Below are 16,106 nucleotides of genomic sequence, written 5' to 3'. Positions count from 1 at the left end.
CCCTTTATGAAGAAATATACAAACTGAAGAAAAGCAAATAGGTTTTTTGATATTTTAATTTTCTGCTCTTGTTCACAGAAGTAAGCAAACTGTAACTAATACTCAAGGTATCTAAATAGACAAGATTCTATCTAGAACAAGACTATTAATAAAATAGCTTTATAGATCTACTGTATGAGCCTAAACAAATTAGGCAATTGTTGTACAAAGTCATATAGTGGGAATGTGAGAGTAAAACAGGGCACGGGCTCTTTTCTGTCCTCCCAATAACGCTTAATGGTGTAATCAACTACGTTGAGTTGACTTGAAAGAACACAACTGCACAAGTTTTTGCTGCCCTGATGAGTATCCTGGCACTAGACTAGTGCTCACTACCTTCCAAGGACTGGACATTAGGTCATCTCTTCTGTCATCATCTTCTGTCACTATATCAAAATATCATTTTTAAACCATGCTTTCTGCTGCTTGTGTAAAAAAAAAAAAAACTTTGTCATTTGACTACGATATTAAAAAAATAAATAATTTTTGAGAAAAAACAGATACAAAATACAAAGAAAAAATAATAAAATCAGCTGTACGTGCCAGTCCAGGCTGAGTTTATTTTCCTGTGGTTCATATAGTTAGTCTCTCAGGAATGGACTCAGACTCAGGGGCCAGTGGACGCATCACCTCCTCCCTCCTCCATCTCCAGACAGGGCGAGAGCCTGCTGCCTGTGATACACTCACACCTGGTTGACGAACTGATAGACCAGTCTTTGGGACATGTCCGGCTTGCGTATTATACCCTTCTTGTAGTATTGCCTGATGGAGCGACTAAGCTTGTCGTAGTTCATCGCTGGCCGGTTCTTCCTCTGACCCCACAGACGAGCCACCTGAGCAGAGTCTTCGATTTTGAAGATTCCTGGTGGTGCCAGAGAAGGGGAGGTAAAACAACATCACACATGTTTACTGAATATACCCATGATTCCACAAAGAAGGCATTCCACTATTTTCTATGAATGCTGAACGATTATTTTCTTGGAAAGTCATATAGATAATGACAGATGTAGCTAAATAAAAAAACTTGGGTCTGTTAACTTAATTTAGCCTATATGCTAAATATAAGAAAGTAAATCCTAGGAGTTAGTTCATTATTACTATTGACCAAATTGCAGTTTGCATCTGAAAATGGGATGGTGTCTGTATCGATACTAACATGGCAATGACATTTAATTGAAAAAGTTGATTGAATGAAAGCTATTTGCATCAAAACATGCCATCTTAACACTTAACTGGGACATTATCAGTGAAATTAGTAGAAAGTACATCCATAACACTGCAGGTGATGATGATACATGGGACAACGTTTTTGAACAATGTTGCTGGGCAACCACATAACCAGTTCAATGTGTTCTTGGATTGGACAATACTGATAATTTGCCTACTGGTGATTAAAATTCTCAAGGAATAAGAAGTTGCCTAAAACGGGAATGTATCAGAACAACAAGGAACATTTCTCAGCAACAGTGCCTTGTGTACTATCAGCTTAATAGCCAGGCGCTGGGCTGCTTACCTTTGTCCTTATTGAGCCAGCGGATGTAGCGGCTGTAGTTGTGGGGCTTGAGCAGCAGCTCCCGGAGAAACTGCCACAGGTGCACGGGCTGGCCAGAGCAGGAAGAGTCCGCCTCCGGCCACGCGTCCTGACCTGCTGCTGCACAGCACAGACAAGGCCTTAGACTCCACCAGGCTGCGCATTGTTGCGATTAATATTCATAGCGGAGCTGAATTAATGAGTCAGCATTATCATTCTGTGATGCGATAATGTGACTGTATGGTAGAAAAGGGCCTACCTGGTGTTGGTCTTTCAGTCACTGAACATCTTCCGTGCATCCAAGCAGCTGGAAGAGAACAAAAAGCTGATATTTAACAATGACTAGATGGGGAAAGTGATCTTACAAAATGTTTAGACCTAGCCTGAAAGTGATGCTTTGATGAACAAATACAGCGCACATACAGTACATGCTGTGGCTGATGAAACTTAATCAACTACACCACCTCTGAAGGCAGTATTAATTAACAACTGTGGTGTACTTCCATAAATGGGATGGCTGCACGCATTTAAAGGCTTTACTAACAATGATGTTGACACAGCACTCACGCATACATACATATAGGCTATTTAGAGCTTGCGCAGCACATATTAACTCAAAGCTACGGTGAGCCAGTCAGATTAAACTAATGTGTCAATGCACCACAACAACTTTTGATAAATGATACAAGATATGCAATCAATGCAGTTGCTTTGAAACTGCATTGTGTGCATGTTGCAAGTGGGACACAAATTAATCACAATGGAGACAGTGTGGACAATGAGCACACATATACAGTGTCAGGTGGAAATGCAGTGACTGTAAGTACTGTAGCTCCAAAGGTCACAAAATGGAGTGAATGGGCCTGAAGTGCAAGTCTTACACAAATCATCATTCTAATTTCTTTCAGTCTGAAATGAAGTGTAAATGGATTAAATCAGCAACATTTCCCCCCGACACCGGGGGGGGGGGGGATGGGGATGCAGCACTGACAAGGGGCCCCCAGTGAGGCCCCAAATTATTATGGGGGGCCCCAGAATTATTGTCTATCATAGGGCCCAAATTGTAGCAGCGCCCCTGAATTAAAGTGTATATTGAATTAATGGATTAAATCAGCAAGCTTTTTTCCCTGCACCCCCACACCTCTGCTGTGCTGTACCTGATTTCCATATGTCCAGGTGGGCGTGCAGTGTGCTGCTGTACTCGGGGCACAGTTTATGGAAGTCCTCCTGACTCATGGCACACAGGTCTTTGCCGTCCAGCTGCTGGAAGGCCTTGCCCACGGAAGGCAGCTTGTACAGGTGCTCCGTCCACAGCAGCCACTTCTGGACGTTCCCAGCGTTCCAGTCCACTGGATCTGAGGACGGACCAGATTGGTGTTCACGCGTTACACCCAAGACATTTTGGTAACGTTTAATGTACACCATGATTGTTTAAGATATCTGAGTAAACAGAGCAAAAAGGGAGCAGGGTTAATTAAGTTAAAGACCAGATCATTTTTTTATGGTCACAAGGCTGTAACTTCTCTTGTTGAATTTACCTGTTCAGTCAATAAAATCAAGAAAATAAACAGTCGAATAAAGAGGTTAGTCAACTGTTTCCTAAAATTGTTGTGTCAACGATTAATGTTCATACTGTACATCTTAGCAGTCCACCACCACTTCAGGCTACTTATGATTACAGTGTTTAAACAGTGTACTGTATGCTACTTTCAGTCATAACTTTGCTTATAAAGCAGGTTATACAAGGTGAAAAGAGTAGGCACAGAAAGGAGTCTATCATTTGTTTGCACAGGGCGGCGTGGCACACACCGGTCTTCACCCAGGGCAATTTGCCATAACACACACACACACACACGCACGCAAGTACACATGCATGCACAGAGACACATGGAGCATATGCTAAGCGTGAGGCTCGGCTTGCTCAGTGTTTACCCCGCTTGAGTTATGGTGCATCACAGGCCCACCCTTTAGTCCAAGGCCATGGGATGGCAGCTATTAGGTATTACAGCTTTTCACTTGGCTTGAATTTACTTTGTGAATACATCTCAGAGTATTAGTAGGTGGTAATATTTTTGGTTGTCCACAACTCTCTCACAATGTCTCTTTGTGGTGAATGGTGACAAGAAGGAGCACCATAACACATCTAAAAAATGTATATTTATTAAAATGAAAAAATATATTTTAACTTAATATTTCACCTTAGGGATTAGCAAGTATTTAGCAGTAAGTAGTATTCAGTAGACATGCATGCTGTCACAGATGCGTGAGATGAATGGGACTATACAAGAGAGATTATGGTAACTGCAGATAAAGCTGAGTGAATATATGTAGTGTCTCTCTGTAGGTTGGTGCTCACCTGGTGTGATGTTGAGCAACTTGCAGGCCGTCTCAATGTCCTTCAACACCTCCTCCACAACCAGGGTCTGCATCTGCTCCAAGGAGCGCTCCTCGTCCTGCCCCACTGGCATGGCTGGAACCACCAGGGCTGAGCTGTGGATCTGGGGACACTGCTCTGGCTCCCCCGCACAGCGTGTCGGGGAGGCTGAAGCGACCTCAGGGCTTGGGGTGGGGGTAGGGGAGGGTTCCCTGACCCGTTCCAGCCAGGTGGTCTCATCGATAGGCAGAATGTCAAAGCTGGGGAGATAGAGGACCTGAAGGCTGCGCTCCGACACGTTCAGGCTCCAGGGCTCAGTGATGTCAGGCGACCCGCTCTCTGCCTTCACGCTGATGGTCTCGGGGCTCCCTGTGAGGGTCACATCAGCTGGGCAAACAGTGGTCTCCGCCTGGCTCTCCCTTGGGCTTGCCATGTCTACATCCCCCAGACAGCCAGTGATTGAAAAAGAAAGTGACAAAAACATAACTCATATTCAGTTCATTTGTTTAATTCTGTCTCAGTTAGGTCAAGCAAATACAGTCTGTGAGCAATAACTTCAAAGTTTAAAATAAGACTGAGGTTTGTGTGAGTTACAATGATTAGTACCTTAACCTTGTAAAACTAATTTGAAAGTACTGCAATGAGTGCCTTCTACTACATGTCAGATAAAGATGCTCAGCAGCTGTAGTGTAAAAGTTAAGAATTCAGGTCAACGTTGTTAGAATAATTAATAATTAATAGATTACACCCATGTATGATCTCAGTGTTTGTCTGTCTACTGTGTAAAAGTTAATTATCTTACATTTGTACCACCCATTCAGTTTGACTTGTTTTTTCAACACTTTTCAACACCAAAAAATGTTTAAGAAAGTTCACAAGTTATCATATCGACTGTATTCTTCTGATGAAAACGTTCCCACTTTATTTAAAAGAAAATAATTTCATGATCACCACCAATATCTAGGAACACATTTAGCAAAGCAATAGACTGGGGAAAAAATATTTACACTACCTTTTACATAACCTGCACTGATGCTGAGCTGACACATACCAAAGAGTTCACCATGCCCAGTGTAGTCGTCTCCAAGCGCCGGTGAGCACTGGTATAAAGGGCCTGGAGAGGGCTGTATTTGAGGGGTCTGTGGGTGTGAGTCTGGGGTTTGTGGGTCTGAGGGAGTCACGGTGCAACAGCGGCTGGCATGAAGCAAACTGGATTTCCCTGAGTCACTTAATTGTGGGTCAGTACTCCAGAATAGGGTGTGACGCAGAGGTAAGTGACAACGCGACGCCTCACTCGGGCTTTTTGAAAGAGTCGGCTCTCTCCCCTGGTCTTTGTCAGCGTGAGTTTTTAATAATGGAGGTGAGCACGATGATGGCGCTCAATTCAAACGCAGCTTGACATCGGCACCTTTGGAGGACAGTCCACCACAGACGAGGAAAAATACTTCCATTCAGTCTCCCATGTAATGGGCCAGGCCAACACAGGTGACATTATAGCTAAAAACTCAGATTTTATCTGAGACAATCTTCTAATCATGCTGAAGGCAGTAATTAACAGACACTGTGTATGTGTGTGCATGTGTGTGTGTATGTGTGTGTGTGTGTGTGTGTCTGTGTGTGTGCATGTGTGTGTGTGTGTAATTGACTGGCTGATTACAGTTCTCCCGGGGTATGGACACACACAGATGGAGAACGATGGAGGCTGTGTAGAGTCATCGCTTTGCACATGTTCCGGAAGATGTTCTGGGATTTGTTTGGTCACAGCATGCATCCCTGCCATTCATAAAATCTTACGACAGCACCACACCTTGAGAGAGCAGCTGAAAGCTATAGCACTATCATGTATCACTATTTACTTGCTGTGCTGACTTGGGCTTGAACACAACACAGGGTGTGCCTTCTTTCAGATGATTGTCAGCGTGGCTTGGATCTCTTCCTCATAACATAGTGGAAGGCAAAGGGCTTTAAGGGGTCTGCTGTGTGGCCAAAGCAAAGCAAATGAAGTTATCCATACAGACTGACTCCCAGAGAGTCTGAAAGAGCCTCATCGCCTCACGTTCTGTTTGTCCTCCCTCCCTCGAGCAGTCCTTTCCACATTCTCACTTTCATCTCCTGATTCCCCATGAAAGGTCCCGGGCCATCCACGGCCTCTGCATTTACTGGGGGTCAGATTAGAGGAGATGTGTGTCCACTCACACCCCCAACCCCACACACCCCCTGCAACAGCTTGCGCTAAGTCCATTACCCTGGCAAATTTAGTTTATTTCCAGCAGAGAGGAGGCTTTAGAGCGGGGCGCAAACATGCCCCCTTAGCGAAAGGATTTAAAGCTCCACTGATCTCCAAATGAGTTTGCTGAAGACTTCAGGGCTCATTTCAGGAGAATTAGGAAACGGCAACATTTACGGGATTGTTCATCCCATTCATTGTAAGAATGTTCCAGAAACTCCCCCATTTAAAAAAAGAAGTGGCACCAAGAGGTCTGGCTACTCTCAAGTGAGGATATCCCTGTTGTCTGAAATTATATTTGCATAAATCATATAAGGGAAACAAATTGTGTGGATTGTGTAGTTTTACAGAAAAAAGCAGGGATTAAACGATTCAAAGAACAAAAATGAAAATCGGAAACGAACAAAACATTGTGGATGAACTTAACCCAAAACGGGAACAAAACCAATTTCACTTGATCCAGAGTGAAAACACTGTGTTCAATTTTAGATAGCCAGTTAACAACAGTATTTATCGTTCCAATTAACCTTTCTTTGAATAATATTCAAAAGTCCATAAGCTTGGAAAGTCACCTGCCCACACAGTGTTCCCCTATAGGATAGATTTAGTCAGATTTTATGAATCAGTGTCTCCCCTGAATAACAGGCTTGGCCTACTATGAGTTGATGAAATGGATTTTCATATCAAACACTATCTGACAGCCTTTTCCAAATTTGTAGCCTATTACTGAGCATTGTGTGAAATAACATACCAGAGACACTAAGAAAAGATCTAGGCCTAGTGTCATGCAGTTGGTAGCAACACACATAGGTTAGTCTATTTAACAGGGCTTAAAGCAAGGACATTTTCTGTGCCTGAAGTTAGGCTATCACACCTCTTTGAGGATCTCATATAGATCAATTGCCTTTCAAATCTCTGAATTCAGGCACAGTTCTTTTAACAGTTAGCCTTGATATCTATACTTTAATTTAAGCATTATGGCTATTGTGCAGAAAAAGCTTAGGCTATTGTGCCACCTGCCATAAATCAATTTGTAAAGGCAATGCTTGTAAAAATGTTTTTAGAGGAACATTATTAACCGCTCTTCTATAACGTTCTAACCAGTTACCATTTAGAGGAGAGGCCTTGGAACACTGGAACGGGAATAACGTTTTTGCTCAGAACGAACCGAAATAAAAATTATTGTTTTCAGTTCCTGGAAAAAATGTTTTGCAATGCTTTAACTCTACCCCCTCACAATGAAGGTTTAGCAGCCTTACTGAACAGTCCGTCTGTAACTCTTCCTACTGTACTGCTCATTAATCAGTCTATTGCTAAACCAACATGATAGTGTGGGTCACCATGTCTGCATAAGTTCTTCTCCTAAAACTTTCATTAAGTAAAGAGAGTTTAGAGCTCAAGAAAGTGACTAAAGATTAAGAATTTAAAGCCAAAAAAAGACCGTCTGGTCTCTCAGTGGTCGATGAATGCTGTAAAGAAATGTAAACCAGTAAGCCATGCCATCTGAAATATTGAGTACTTTCACTTGGATCAATTCCCATATTTTAAGTCTCGATTCATTGAAATTTATATTTGTTAGGCCACATCTTTGATGATGTCATTTTCATGTTTGTTTATATAAAGAGTTAAACACATTTTCGGGACATATCTGAGCTCAGTAGGCTTATTGTGTTATGCAACATGAGACAATTTTTTAAAAGGATAAAATGGGAAGAAGACACCAAATGTCACTCTGACCTTATTTTTCCTACTTTCAAGTAGACTTATCTCAATTATATTAGCATGGTATGACTTTATAATGCAAGAAAGAGAGAGAGAGAGAGAGAGAGAGAGAGAGAGAGAGAGAGAGAGAGAGAGAGAGAGAGAGAGAGGCATTTGTTATTCAGAAATCATAACTGATGTGCTGAAGGCCCATACCTCACTGGTGACTTGTGGATCCAGTGCTGATTAGTTTCCAATGGCTACAGGACCTCGTCCGCTGTAGACTGGCAGTGAAGACCCTCCACCAGTTCTTCCCAGATTAATGACACAGCTAAGCAAGAATCAGCAAGCTGCTATTTGTGCTGCCAAGCTTCCTTGAGTAATTTCCTGAAATTCAAGACATTTACAAGCCAGTCTCCCAGAATGACTGATCTCTGTCACAACGCTCTGCTGTAGAGGTGAAAGGGTTTCTGCCCTAATACACCTGCTCTGGGTGTGTACCAGTACCCAAGTGACTGTGTGTGAAGGAATGTCTGCTCCATTGACTATGGCGTTATATTTATAAGAAGCTCTCATTTACTTAAGTAAATATTGGGCTGCTGTGTGACCAGGTCATACAGTCTTTGTTTATCATGCCCCCTTAACAACCACTAGAGATGCCCATTTTCTGGAACAGGAAACACATAAAAGATTATTTTGTACAGCCCCAAATCAGAAAACATTGGGACGTTGTGTAAAATGCAAATAAAACAGAATGTGATAATATACACATCTTATAAACCCATATTTAGCAGCAAAAAGGACATAGACAACACAAAAAAGGTTGGAAATGAACATTTTGACTATTTCATGGAAAGATCATTTTGAATTTGATGCCAGCAACATGTTTCAAAAAAAGTTGGGACAGGGAAAGTTTACCACTGTGCTGCTTCACCTTTTTATTTTCACTTTCATTTAAAAAAATTCTGTAAATATTTAGGAACTGAGAAGACCAGTTGCTAGAGTTTTGATAATTAAATGTTGTCCCATTCCTATATAGGATTTCAGTTGCTCATTCCACCGAATCGGTGCCTTTTGCGTCCCACAACATATAATCAGTTCTAAAGTTGCTTTAACAACAAATAAATGTGTAATTTAAAAAACATAATGTTACTATAGATCATATGCATCAATATAAGACCAAGTAAACCCAATAAAATACAAGTTAAAATGATTAAAATCACATAAATATATGCTATGGGTAAGGATTTTGGTTGATTTTGGCCTGTCCCACGCTATGTTTTTTCTTTTTCAACAGCACTTCTCAGTTGTAAAATGTTGGTAAAATGATACAATTTTCACAGTTTTATATTGTCTTAAGTGAAATCTCATTGTTAAGCAATGATTTTGACATAAATAGATATGTTTTCTTAGAAAATATAAGTAATTTCTCATTGTCCCTTAATTTCATCTCAGTCCTGTTACTTTCACCAAAACCCCCTATAAAATAATGGTACAAACTAGAAGTGACATAATTTCAAGGAAGTGACATCATTTAGAAGAAGCAGATTCCACAGTGTAAGAAAGGGTAACTTTCTCTCTTCTTAAATGTCCTATTTTTCATGTTTTATCAGGGTTATGAGAGAGGGGCAAGCATACAACATCAGTCCTGTTACCATTTTTTAAAGTGTATACATAAACAATTATTTAGCAATACTGATATTACCAATATCTAGAAGTAATAACCTTTCAGATTACATACCATGTGCCTTCCTAACCTTGACCTTGTTAGCTAGAAATGAGCAATTTAGCATGAAATCATCAGTCCTGTTACCATCAGTCCTGTTACTATCCTACAATATTCTATGTAATAAGTGAATGGTAAAAAAAAAATGCATAGCTTGAGATGGCCCAACACAATTTCTTGTCATGTTAAGATGTGTTAATTAAATGGTCATTGAAAAAAATCAGTTTAAAACAATTATATTTTTCACATTTTTAAAGTTGAAAAGGCACCGATTTCGTGGAATGACCCATAAGGTATTCTTAATCATGTTTTTCATTCCATGATGCACTTAATTTGACAAGTCTGGACTGCAGACAGGCCATTTGGACTCTTCCTCTATGGAGAAATACTGTTTAAATGTGTGCAGAATTCATTTTGGCATTGTTTTCCTGAAATGCTCGAGGTCTTCCCTATAAAAAACACTGCCTGGATGGTATATGTTGCTCAAAACATGTATACATTATTCAGAATTGATTGTGCCTTGCCAGATGTGCAAGATACCCATGCTGTAGGCACTAATGCACCTCTACACTGTCCGATGTTGGGTTTCGAACTGAGCACTAAAACAAGTTGGATAGGTTGGATGGATAGGCCCTCTCCTTTTTAGCCCATATGACTCTGTGATTTCCAAAAAGAATTACAAATTTTGATTGGTCTAACCACAGGACCCTTTTCCACATTACCTCAGTCCATTTTAAACAAACTCAGGCCCAAATAAGACGGTGGTATTTCTGTATCATGGCTAAATACAATTTTGGCTGTTACATGGTAAAGTTTACACTATAGCATTTCTGAATTGTGTATCAAACTGTGCTCATATAGGCAATAGTTATCAGAGGTTTTCCTGAGCCCATACAATGATTTTCTTCAAAGAAACAGGTCTGGTTTTAATGCAGTGCCATATTATGTCCAAAAGACCACGCCATCCAATATTGTTTTTCAGCTCTATCCCCTGTTTGCAAAAATGTATCTGGATTCTCTGAATATTTTAATGATGTAGCCCACTGGAGATGATGAACTCCCCAAATACTTCACAATTTCATGTTAAGAAGCATTAAAATGACATTGTTTCATCGTTTGTCCACACAGGTTTACACAGAGTGATGAATACCCCTACATCTTTACTTCTAAGAGACTTTGCCTCCCTGGGATGCTCTTTTTCATACCCAATCATGTTGCCAGTTACCCTAATTAGTTGTGAAACATTCCTCCTTTTGTTTTCTTTTTTTGAAACGTGTTGCTGGTATCAAAATGAAAATGAACATATATTTTCCATGAAATATCAACATTTGATATGTTGTCTGTGTCCTTTTGGCAAGATGTGCAAATTATAACATTCTGTTTTTATTCACATTTTACACACATTCTAACTTTTTCTGATTTGGGGTTGCATATAAGACCAAACATTTTGAGTAAATAACAAAATAGTTCCAAAGCCCAAACCTGAACAACATGCTTGCTTACATGGAGGTCATGAATATCCTAAAAGGCAAATGATAATACATAAATATTACAGTGGTACAAATGGTAGTCTTTTTGACTGTGTATTTAAGAGCACACTGATTCGTATGCGTTTACTTTTGTCTCTACATAAAGATGAATATTGTAGGGAGAAGTTGGTCAAGGCACTACTAGGCTAGAGAGAGAGAGAAAAGCAGAATATTAGCCTATTTGAGAATAAAACATAGAGACTGAGAGGATGGAGGGCAACATGTTAGCTTAATTTAGCTTCACAGGCCTATTTAATGTTGTATTATCAAAGATCCTTGTGCTTCCTCAACCCTCCCTGGTATTATAATTTATCCACAGACTATTAAGGATTTTTATGGCAGAACATTGAACCTGTGGAAGGTACATAAATCCACATCCAATGTTTGCGCATGAACACTCCACCTTGATAGGCGGCGATAATGTGCCTATCTGTTGTTGTCACATTACAGAACAAGAGAAGAGAAGAAGGACACTACAACCGGTTATTCATTTAGCTAGCTAGCTAGCTGTGGCAACGTGTGGAGGTGTGGAAAATGCCCAAGTATGTATATTTTATTTAAAAATCATGTGTGTTCATGAACAAGTGTATATGTTTCATTATGATACACATTTGTATGGCGCCGTAGAGAACATTGTAAGCTGCCGAGGCGATAGGTGAACGTGATGTTACTTAGCTAGCGTTTGGTCTGTAACATAATGGTGTTTGCTAACGTTAGCGAACTAATTGAGCAAAAAGGTTTTTTTTACAGTGGATAGATCAGTTCGGTCAAATTATGTGTTTCACCTCAGCCGTTTTTAATTCTATTATAAGGTTAATACAAGTGCACTGGTATCAGGATGATTTTTTTTAGCATAACTTTAGCTGAATTGGCTATTGCTAACAGTCTGTCGGAGAACTTCACGACATCCCGATTTAACTTTAGTTGTAAACACTCGTTTCCATTTGTTTCGTGATTAACATGTTGTAGTTATGGAAATGCAGAAGTTATTTCTACCTAGTGCTTAAGCCAAACTTGCAGTGTACACACCTCAATTCAATTAACAATTAGTCAACTAACTAGTCTTTGGTATTTCTTTTTTATCCAAGGTTTTACTGTGACTACTGTGATACATATCTCACCCACGATTCGGTAAGTTAAGTTATGGTCTTCTCCTTTTACCCTGAATGTAGTCGCCTAAACTAGTGGGACGTTTTGCTTTTCTTGTTACTAAATCTAGTTATATAATGATCTGGTTATAGTTTCAAACGAGAATCTGAAGTTGTTTCCCTACATTTCGAAGGCCATGCAAGTTGTATTGATGTAGTGTCCTTGTAATGGCACGGAGCTTTAACGTTTACATGATTTATATGGATAAAATGATCTTGCCTTCGACAGCCGTCAGTGCGGAAGACCCACTGCAGCGGACGCAAACATAAAGAAAATGTTAAGGACTACTATCAGAAATGGATGGAGGAGCAAGCACAGAGTCTTATTGATAAAACAAGTGAGTTGGGTGCATTTCTCAACTGATTTCTCCCCCATTGGTCAAAAGAATTAATGATTGCTGTTGACTATGCATTTTGTAAAAGTCTGTTGAAACCTCGTCTCATGTTGATTAACTGCTTTCTTCTTCAGCTGCTGCATTTCAGCAAGGAAAGATCCCACCCACGCCGTTCCCAGGAGCACCTCCACCTGGTGGCTCGCTGCTTCCTCATCCAAACATTAGTGAGTCCCCTCATCTCCCCTTACTGAAAAGTCCAGTGTTTTCAGCATTGTCAAACCAGATGTGAAGATGTGGTCACATCTCCTGTCAGTGGCATTAATGAAACATGAGGACAGGGTGCCTGCACAGGCCTGGAAAGTTAGGACAATGATGGAATTTTGAGTTACTGTTTCTTAGACCTGGAAAAGTATGGAAGTTTTGCCAGAGAGGGTTTAAGCGGAGCTAGTAATCAAGGATCTTTGGTTTTGCTTATAGTAATATACCTATTAATTTGAGACTGTACAAAAATATTGAAGTTTCAAAACCAAATCCCTATCAAAAACACTTCTTATAAGTAGACATCTTAGAATAATTGGTTTGGAAAGATATTTTTTATTCGGGAAAAGGGAAAGTACTGTGATGGACACTGGAGATGCATCATCACACTGACCCTTATCTCTCCCTCCTCTCAGGTGGACCCCCCCGACCTGGCATGCTACCCGCTCCCCCGATGGGTGGGCCTCCCATGATGCCCATGATGGGTCCGCCTCCTCACGGAATGATGCCAGGAGGACCAGGTCAGTGGCCATATGGCAGATTTGTGGAAATGAACACCTAGCCAATCACTGTGTACAGTAAAAGAGGCTTCATATAGGTGGGCTGCGCTGCACTTGCTGTTGGGTTCAGTGCAAAATAGAAGTAGCAACAGTGCGCCATGGTATAAGTTCAACAACACGAGAGCTCACTGAGCGACACAGTGGCAAACCGTTCTTGCACCGCGCAAGCCATGGAAAGTAATGGGGTTCAGAGTGCAGCGGTGCTGTTTTTGTCGCATATGGCAGAGGTTGTTGCACCAAGTTTAATTGAAGGATGTGGTTCTGTGTCAGCTAATAATTGTGGAGTTTTTATTCTGTGTAGTCATATGCATGTATGGTAATTATGTATATTTACTAGGCCTATTATCCTAAGTCTATATGATTTTTATCTCTGTGCTTGAATGATGAGGTTCAGCCAGGAGTGGTCGCAACCCACATTTCACTGCTATTGTACCTGTACAATTATGCATATGACAAATAATACATTTTGAATCTTGTCTTTAACAAACCTCATACTGCCTGTTTAACAGGTCCTGGTATGCGACCCCCCATGGGTGGACACATGCAGATGATGCCTGGGCCTCATATGATGCGTCCTCCTGCCCGCCCCATGATGCTTCAAGTCAGACCGGGCATGGTGCGGCCAGACAGATAAGAACAAACTTCAACTCCTCGAGGACACATCCTTTCCCCACTGTCCCCCATAATTCAGATAATGCCATTGCTCAAAGTCATGCATGTAGAATTGTGGATAAAACATTTTGTTGGTGGGCTGTGAGATTATGGAGGACTGCTTTCCCCCATTTTGTTTTTATTTAGATTTATTGATTTTAATTCACAGTTGGCCAAAAAATGTATCTCATGTCTATTGATGGCACTGGTGCTTATGATGATGATTTGCGCCTGTAGATTTCTGTTTTCCATTTGCTTTTTTTTGTAAACTATTGTATGTTGACATTTTATGGAATAAAATTTTAGAAAAAAAACATGCTAACATATGATTCATCTTGGTTTGTATCTAGAACTCCTTAGGACTGATGTTTAATATGCAGTGTATATTATTATTTGTTTTTTCTGGTTTTGGCTAAGGCCTTGTGAATACCAGATGTGTTGTATAAGCATGACTGCTGGGGAACGTCTTCAATTTTTCATCTGATGCCCATGTTAACAGGCTGGAGCTTTCATTCCTGTATGCAATGTTTTGCTCAAGTTGCTCATGACAATTAAGATGTTCTGCAGCAATCCCACACATGCATCTTGTGCATAAGAGCCAAGACCTACATTTCTGACTGTTTAGATTTCAGGAATTATTATTGCCAATGTACCGTACCGTAATCCCCATAATCATAAACAGTAGTCAACTTACAAACTAATGCCTAGTTTACAACAACTATATAGACCAGGTATGTTTTTTTGTTTCTATGCTGGTTAATTTGAGTGGTGGATGGATGTGGTGGATCGCCACCATGCTTTTGTCAAACCGGTCATTACATTTTTACACTAGCACAGTTAGCGCTACATCAGTCTGTTGTTCATTAACTCAATTCATTGCAAGTTTTCTCGCAATATGGAGTCAGTGAACACATTTCTAAAATCCTTACATTTTTTTAGAAAGAAACATAACCAATTGCATTTCGGTTGTCATAGAAATTAGGTTTTTCATTTCTGGCATCATGTCATGGTGCAAGCATTTGTAAGTAAGACAAGTTCAACATGTTCAAAACCTTAGCTAAAGGAAAAATACTGTATCAAGCCTCCACGTCGGCCGCAGCAGCTATATTAAAAAAGCTTTTTTGAAATTATTTAAACATTTAGAAAGAATGAAATACACCAACCATAGCTGATTCCAGATTTTGAAGTTTTGTGGATTCCTGCCATATTTTCATCTCATGAAAGACTATTTTACAGTATAATTCTCATAGATTGTTCTTTCATAGCTCAGGAGACCTAGATACCTCATTATTGTTTCATTTATGTATCTCTAACTTACTGATATTGCAATTTGTTAATCAATTTGATCATGGAACAAGATGAGGCTAAATCTACTACAATTAGAAAAACAAACACCACCTTGCTAACGCTCTCTACAACAACTTTGGGCAGTGTTTTTTGTCACAGGCTAGTTACAGTACAGTAAACACACTATTGAGAATGTATACAGAATCCAGGGTTGTCGAGAGAGAAAATATCTAATGTTGAGATGTCCTAAACATTTATATATAAAAATGGCATGATTTATGACTGCTGATATCTCTCCATTCCTGTATTTTGAAAGTTGCTGTGCTATAATCAACTCCATGGATAGAGAACGTGCTAGTGTTTTCACAGAATTACTTGATTTTGAGCCAACTTTGCTGTCTTGGTAGAGTAAAGGCCAACGCCCACTGGCGACAAGATTTGCATTATATGGATTTGACACTTAAGAGAACAATTTTCTAACCTTTGTTGTTGACAATTTTACTGCGTTGCTGCATTAAAAGTAATGGAGTTCTAAACTTTGGTGTCATTTGCCACTAGTGGGCGTTAGCCTTAAGTGTATGCAGAGAAACGGTTTTGCATTTTGAAATAGAGACTTTAGTTTTCCAAAAGCACATGGGGTCAGGAGACCATGTACCAAGTTTGGCAAAAGCACATTTAGTTTTCCAAAAGCACGTTTTGTTCAGTAAATACTAACTCTTTGGCTTATTGTGTTAAGATGT

The 16,106-nt window shown here is 40.1% G+C and overlaps 2 protein-coding genes across 2 annotated transcripts; one reads left to right on the top strand and one right to left on the bottom strand.

Annotated features, from left to right (window-relative positions):
- Positions 1–38: 38 nt before the first annotated feature.
- Positions 39–4,452, bottom strand: LOC143104243 (SAM pointed domain-containing Ets transcription factor-like). The gene is made up of 5 exons (XM_076268213.1): positions 3,927–4,452; positions 2,728–2,925; positions 1,830–1,877; positions 1,553–1,690; positions 39–901 (listed from the first exon to the last, which is right to left on the bottom strand). Exons 1-5 carry the CDS (start codon positions 4,426–4,428, stop codon positions 723–725), a joined length of 1,065 nt encoding a protein of 354 aa, XP_076124328.1. The 5' UTR covers positions 4,429–4,452; the 3' UTR covers positions 39–722.
- A 7,136-nt stretch (positions 4,453–11,588) lies between these two features.
- Positions 11,589–14,405, top strand: snrpc (small nuclear ribonucleoprotein polypeptide C). The gene is made up of 6 exons (XM_076267564.1): positions 11,589–11,669; positions 12,216–12,258; positions 12,505–12,613; positions 12,745–12,834; positions 13,285–13,389; positions 13,938–14,405. The coding sequence occupies exons 1-6, from the start codon at positions 11,662–11,664 to the stop codon at positions 14,060–14,062; spliced, it is 480 nt and encodes a 159-aa protein (XP_076123679.1). The 5' UTR covers positions 11,589–11,661; the 3' UTR covers positions 14,063–14,405.
- The last annotated feature ends 1,701 nt before the right edge of the window (positions 14,406–16,106 follow it).

This window comes from Alosa pseudoharengus, unplaced genomic scaffold (assembly GCF_046254945.1).
Source record: "Alosa pseudoharengus isolate Yale_2024_CS ecotype anadromous, Long Island Sound unplaced genomic scaffold, YU_APseudo_1.1 YU_APseudo_1.1_scf_5, whole genome shotgun sequence".
NCBI lineage: Eukaryota > Metazoa > Chordata > Actinopteri > Clupeiformes > Clupeidae > Alosa > Alosa pseudoharengus.
Note: the sequence above shows the minus strand (reverse complement) of the source record. Positions and strands in the feature narration are given on the sequence as shown.

Excerpts from the sequence above, each read along its gene's own strand:
- LOC143104243 (XM_076268213.1), bottom strand. The coding sequence starts at position 4,428 with ATGTTTTTGTCACTTTCTTTTTCAATCACTGGCTGTCTGGGGGATGTA. Across the intron at positions 2,926-3,926 it reads GTTGCTCAACATCACACCAG|ATCCAGTGGACTGGAACGCT; the intron begins GTGAGCACCAAC and ends GTCCGTCCTCAG. Across the intron at positions 1,878-2,727 it reads CCTGGACATATGGAAATCAG|CTGCTTGGATGCACGGAAGA; the intron begins GTACAGCACAGC and ends GTTCTCTTCCAG.
- snrpc (XM_076267564.1), top strand. Across the intron at positions 12,259-12,504 it reads CATATCTCACCCACGATTCG|CCGTCAGTGCGGAAGACCCA; the intron begins GTAAGTTAAGTT and ends TGCCTTCGACAG. Across the intron at positions 13,390-13,937 it reads AATGATGCCAGGAGGACCAG|GTCCTGGTATGCGACCCCCC; the intron begins GTCAGTGGCCAT and ends CCTGTTTAACAG.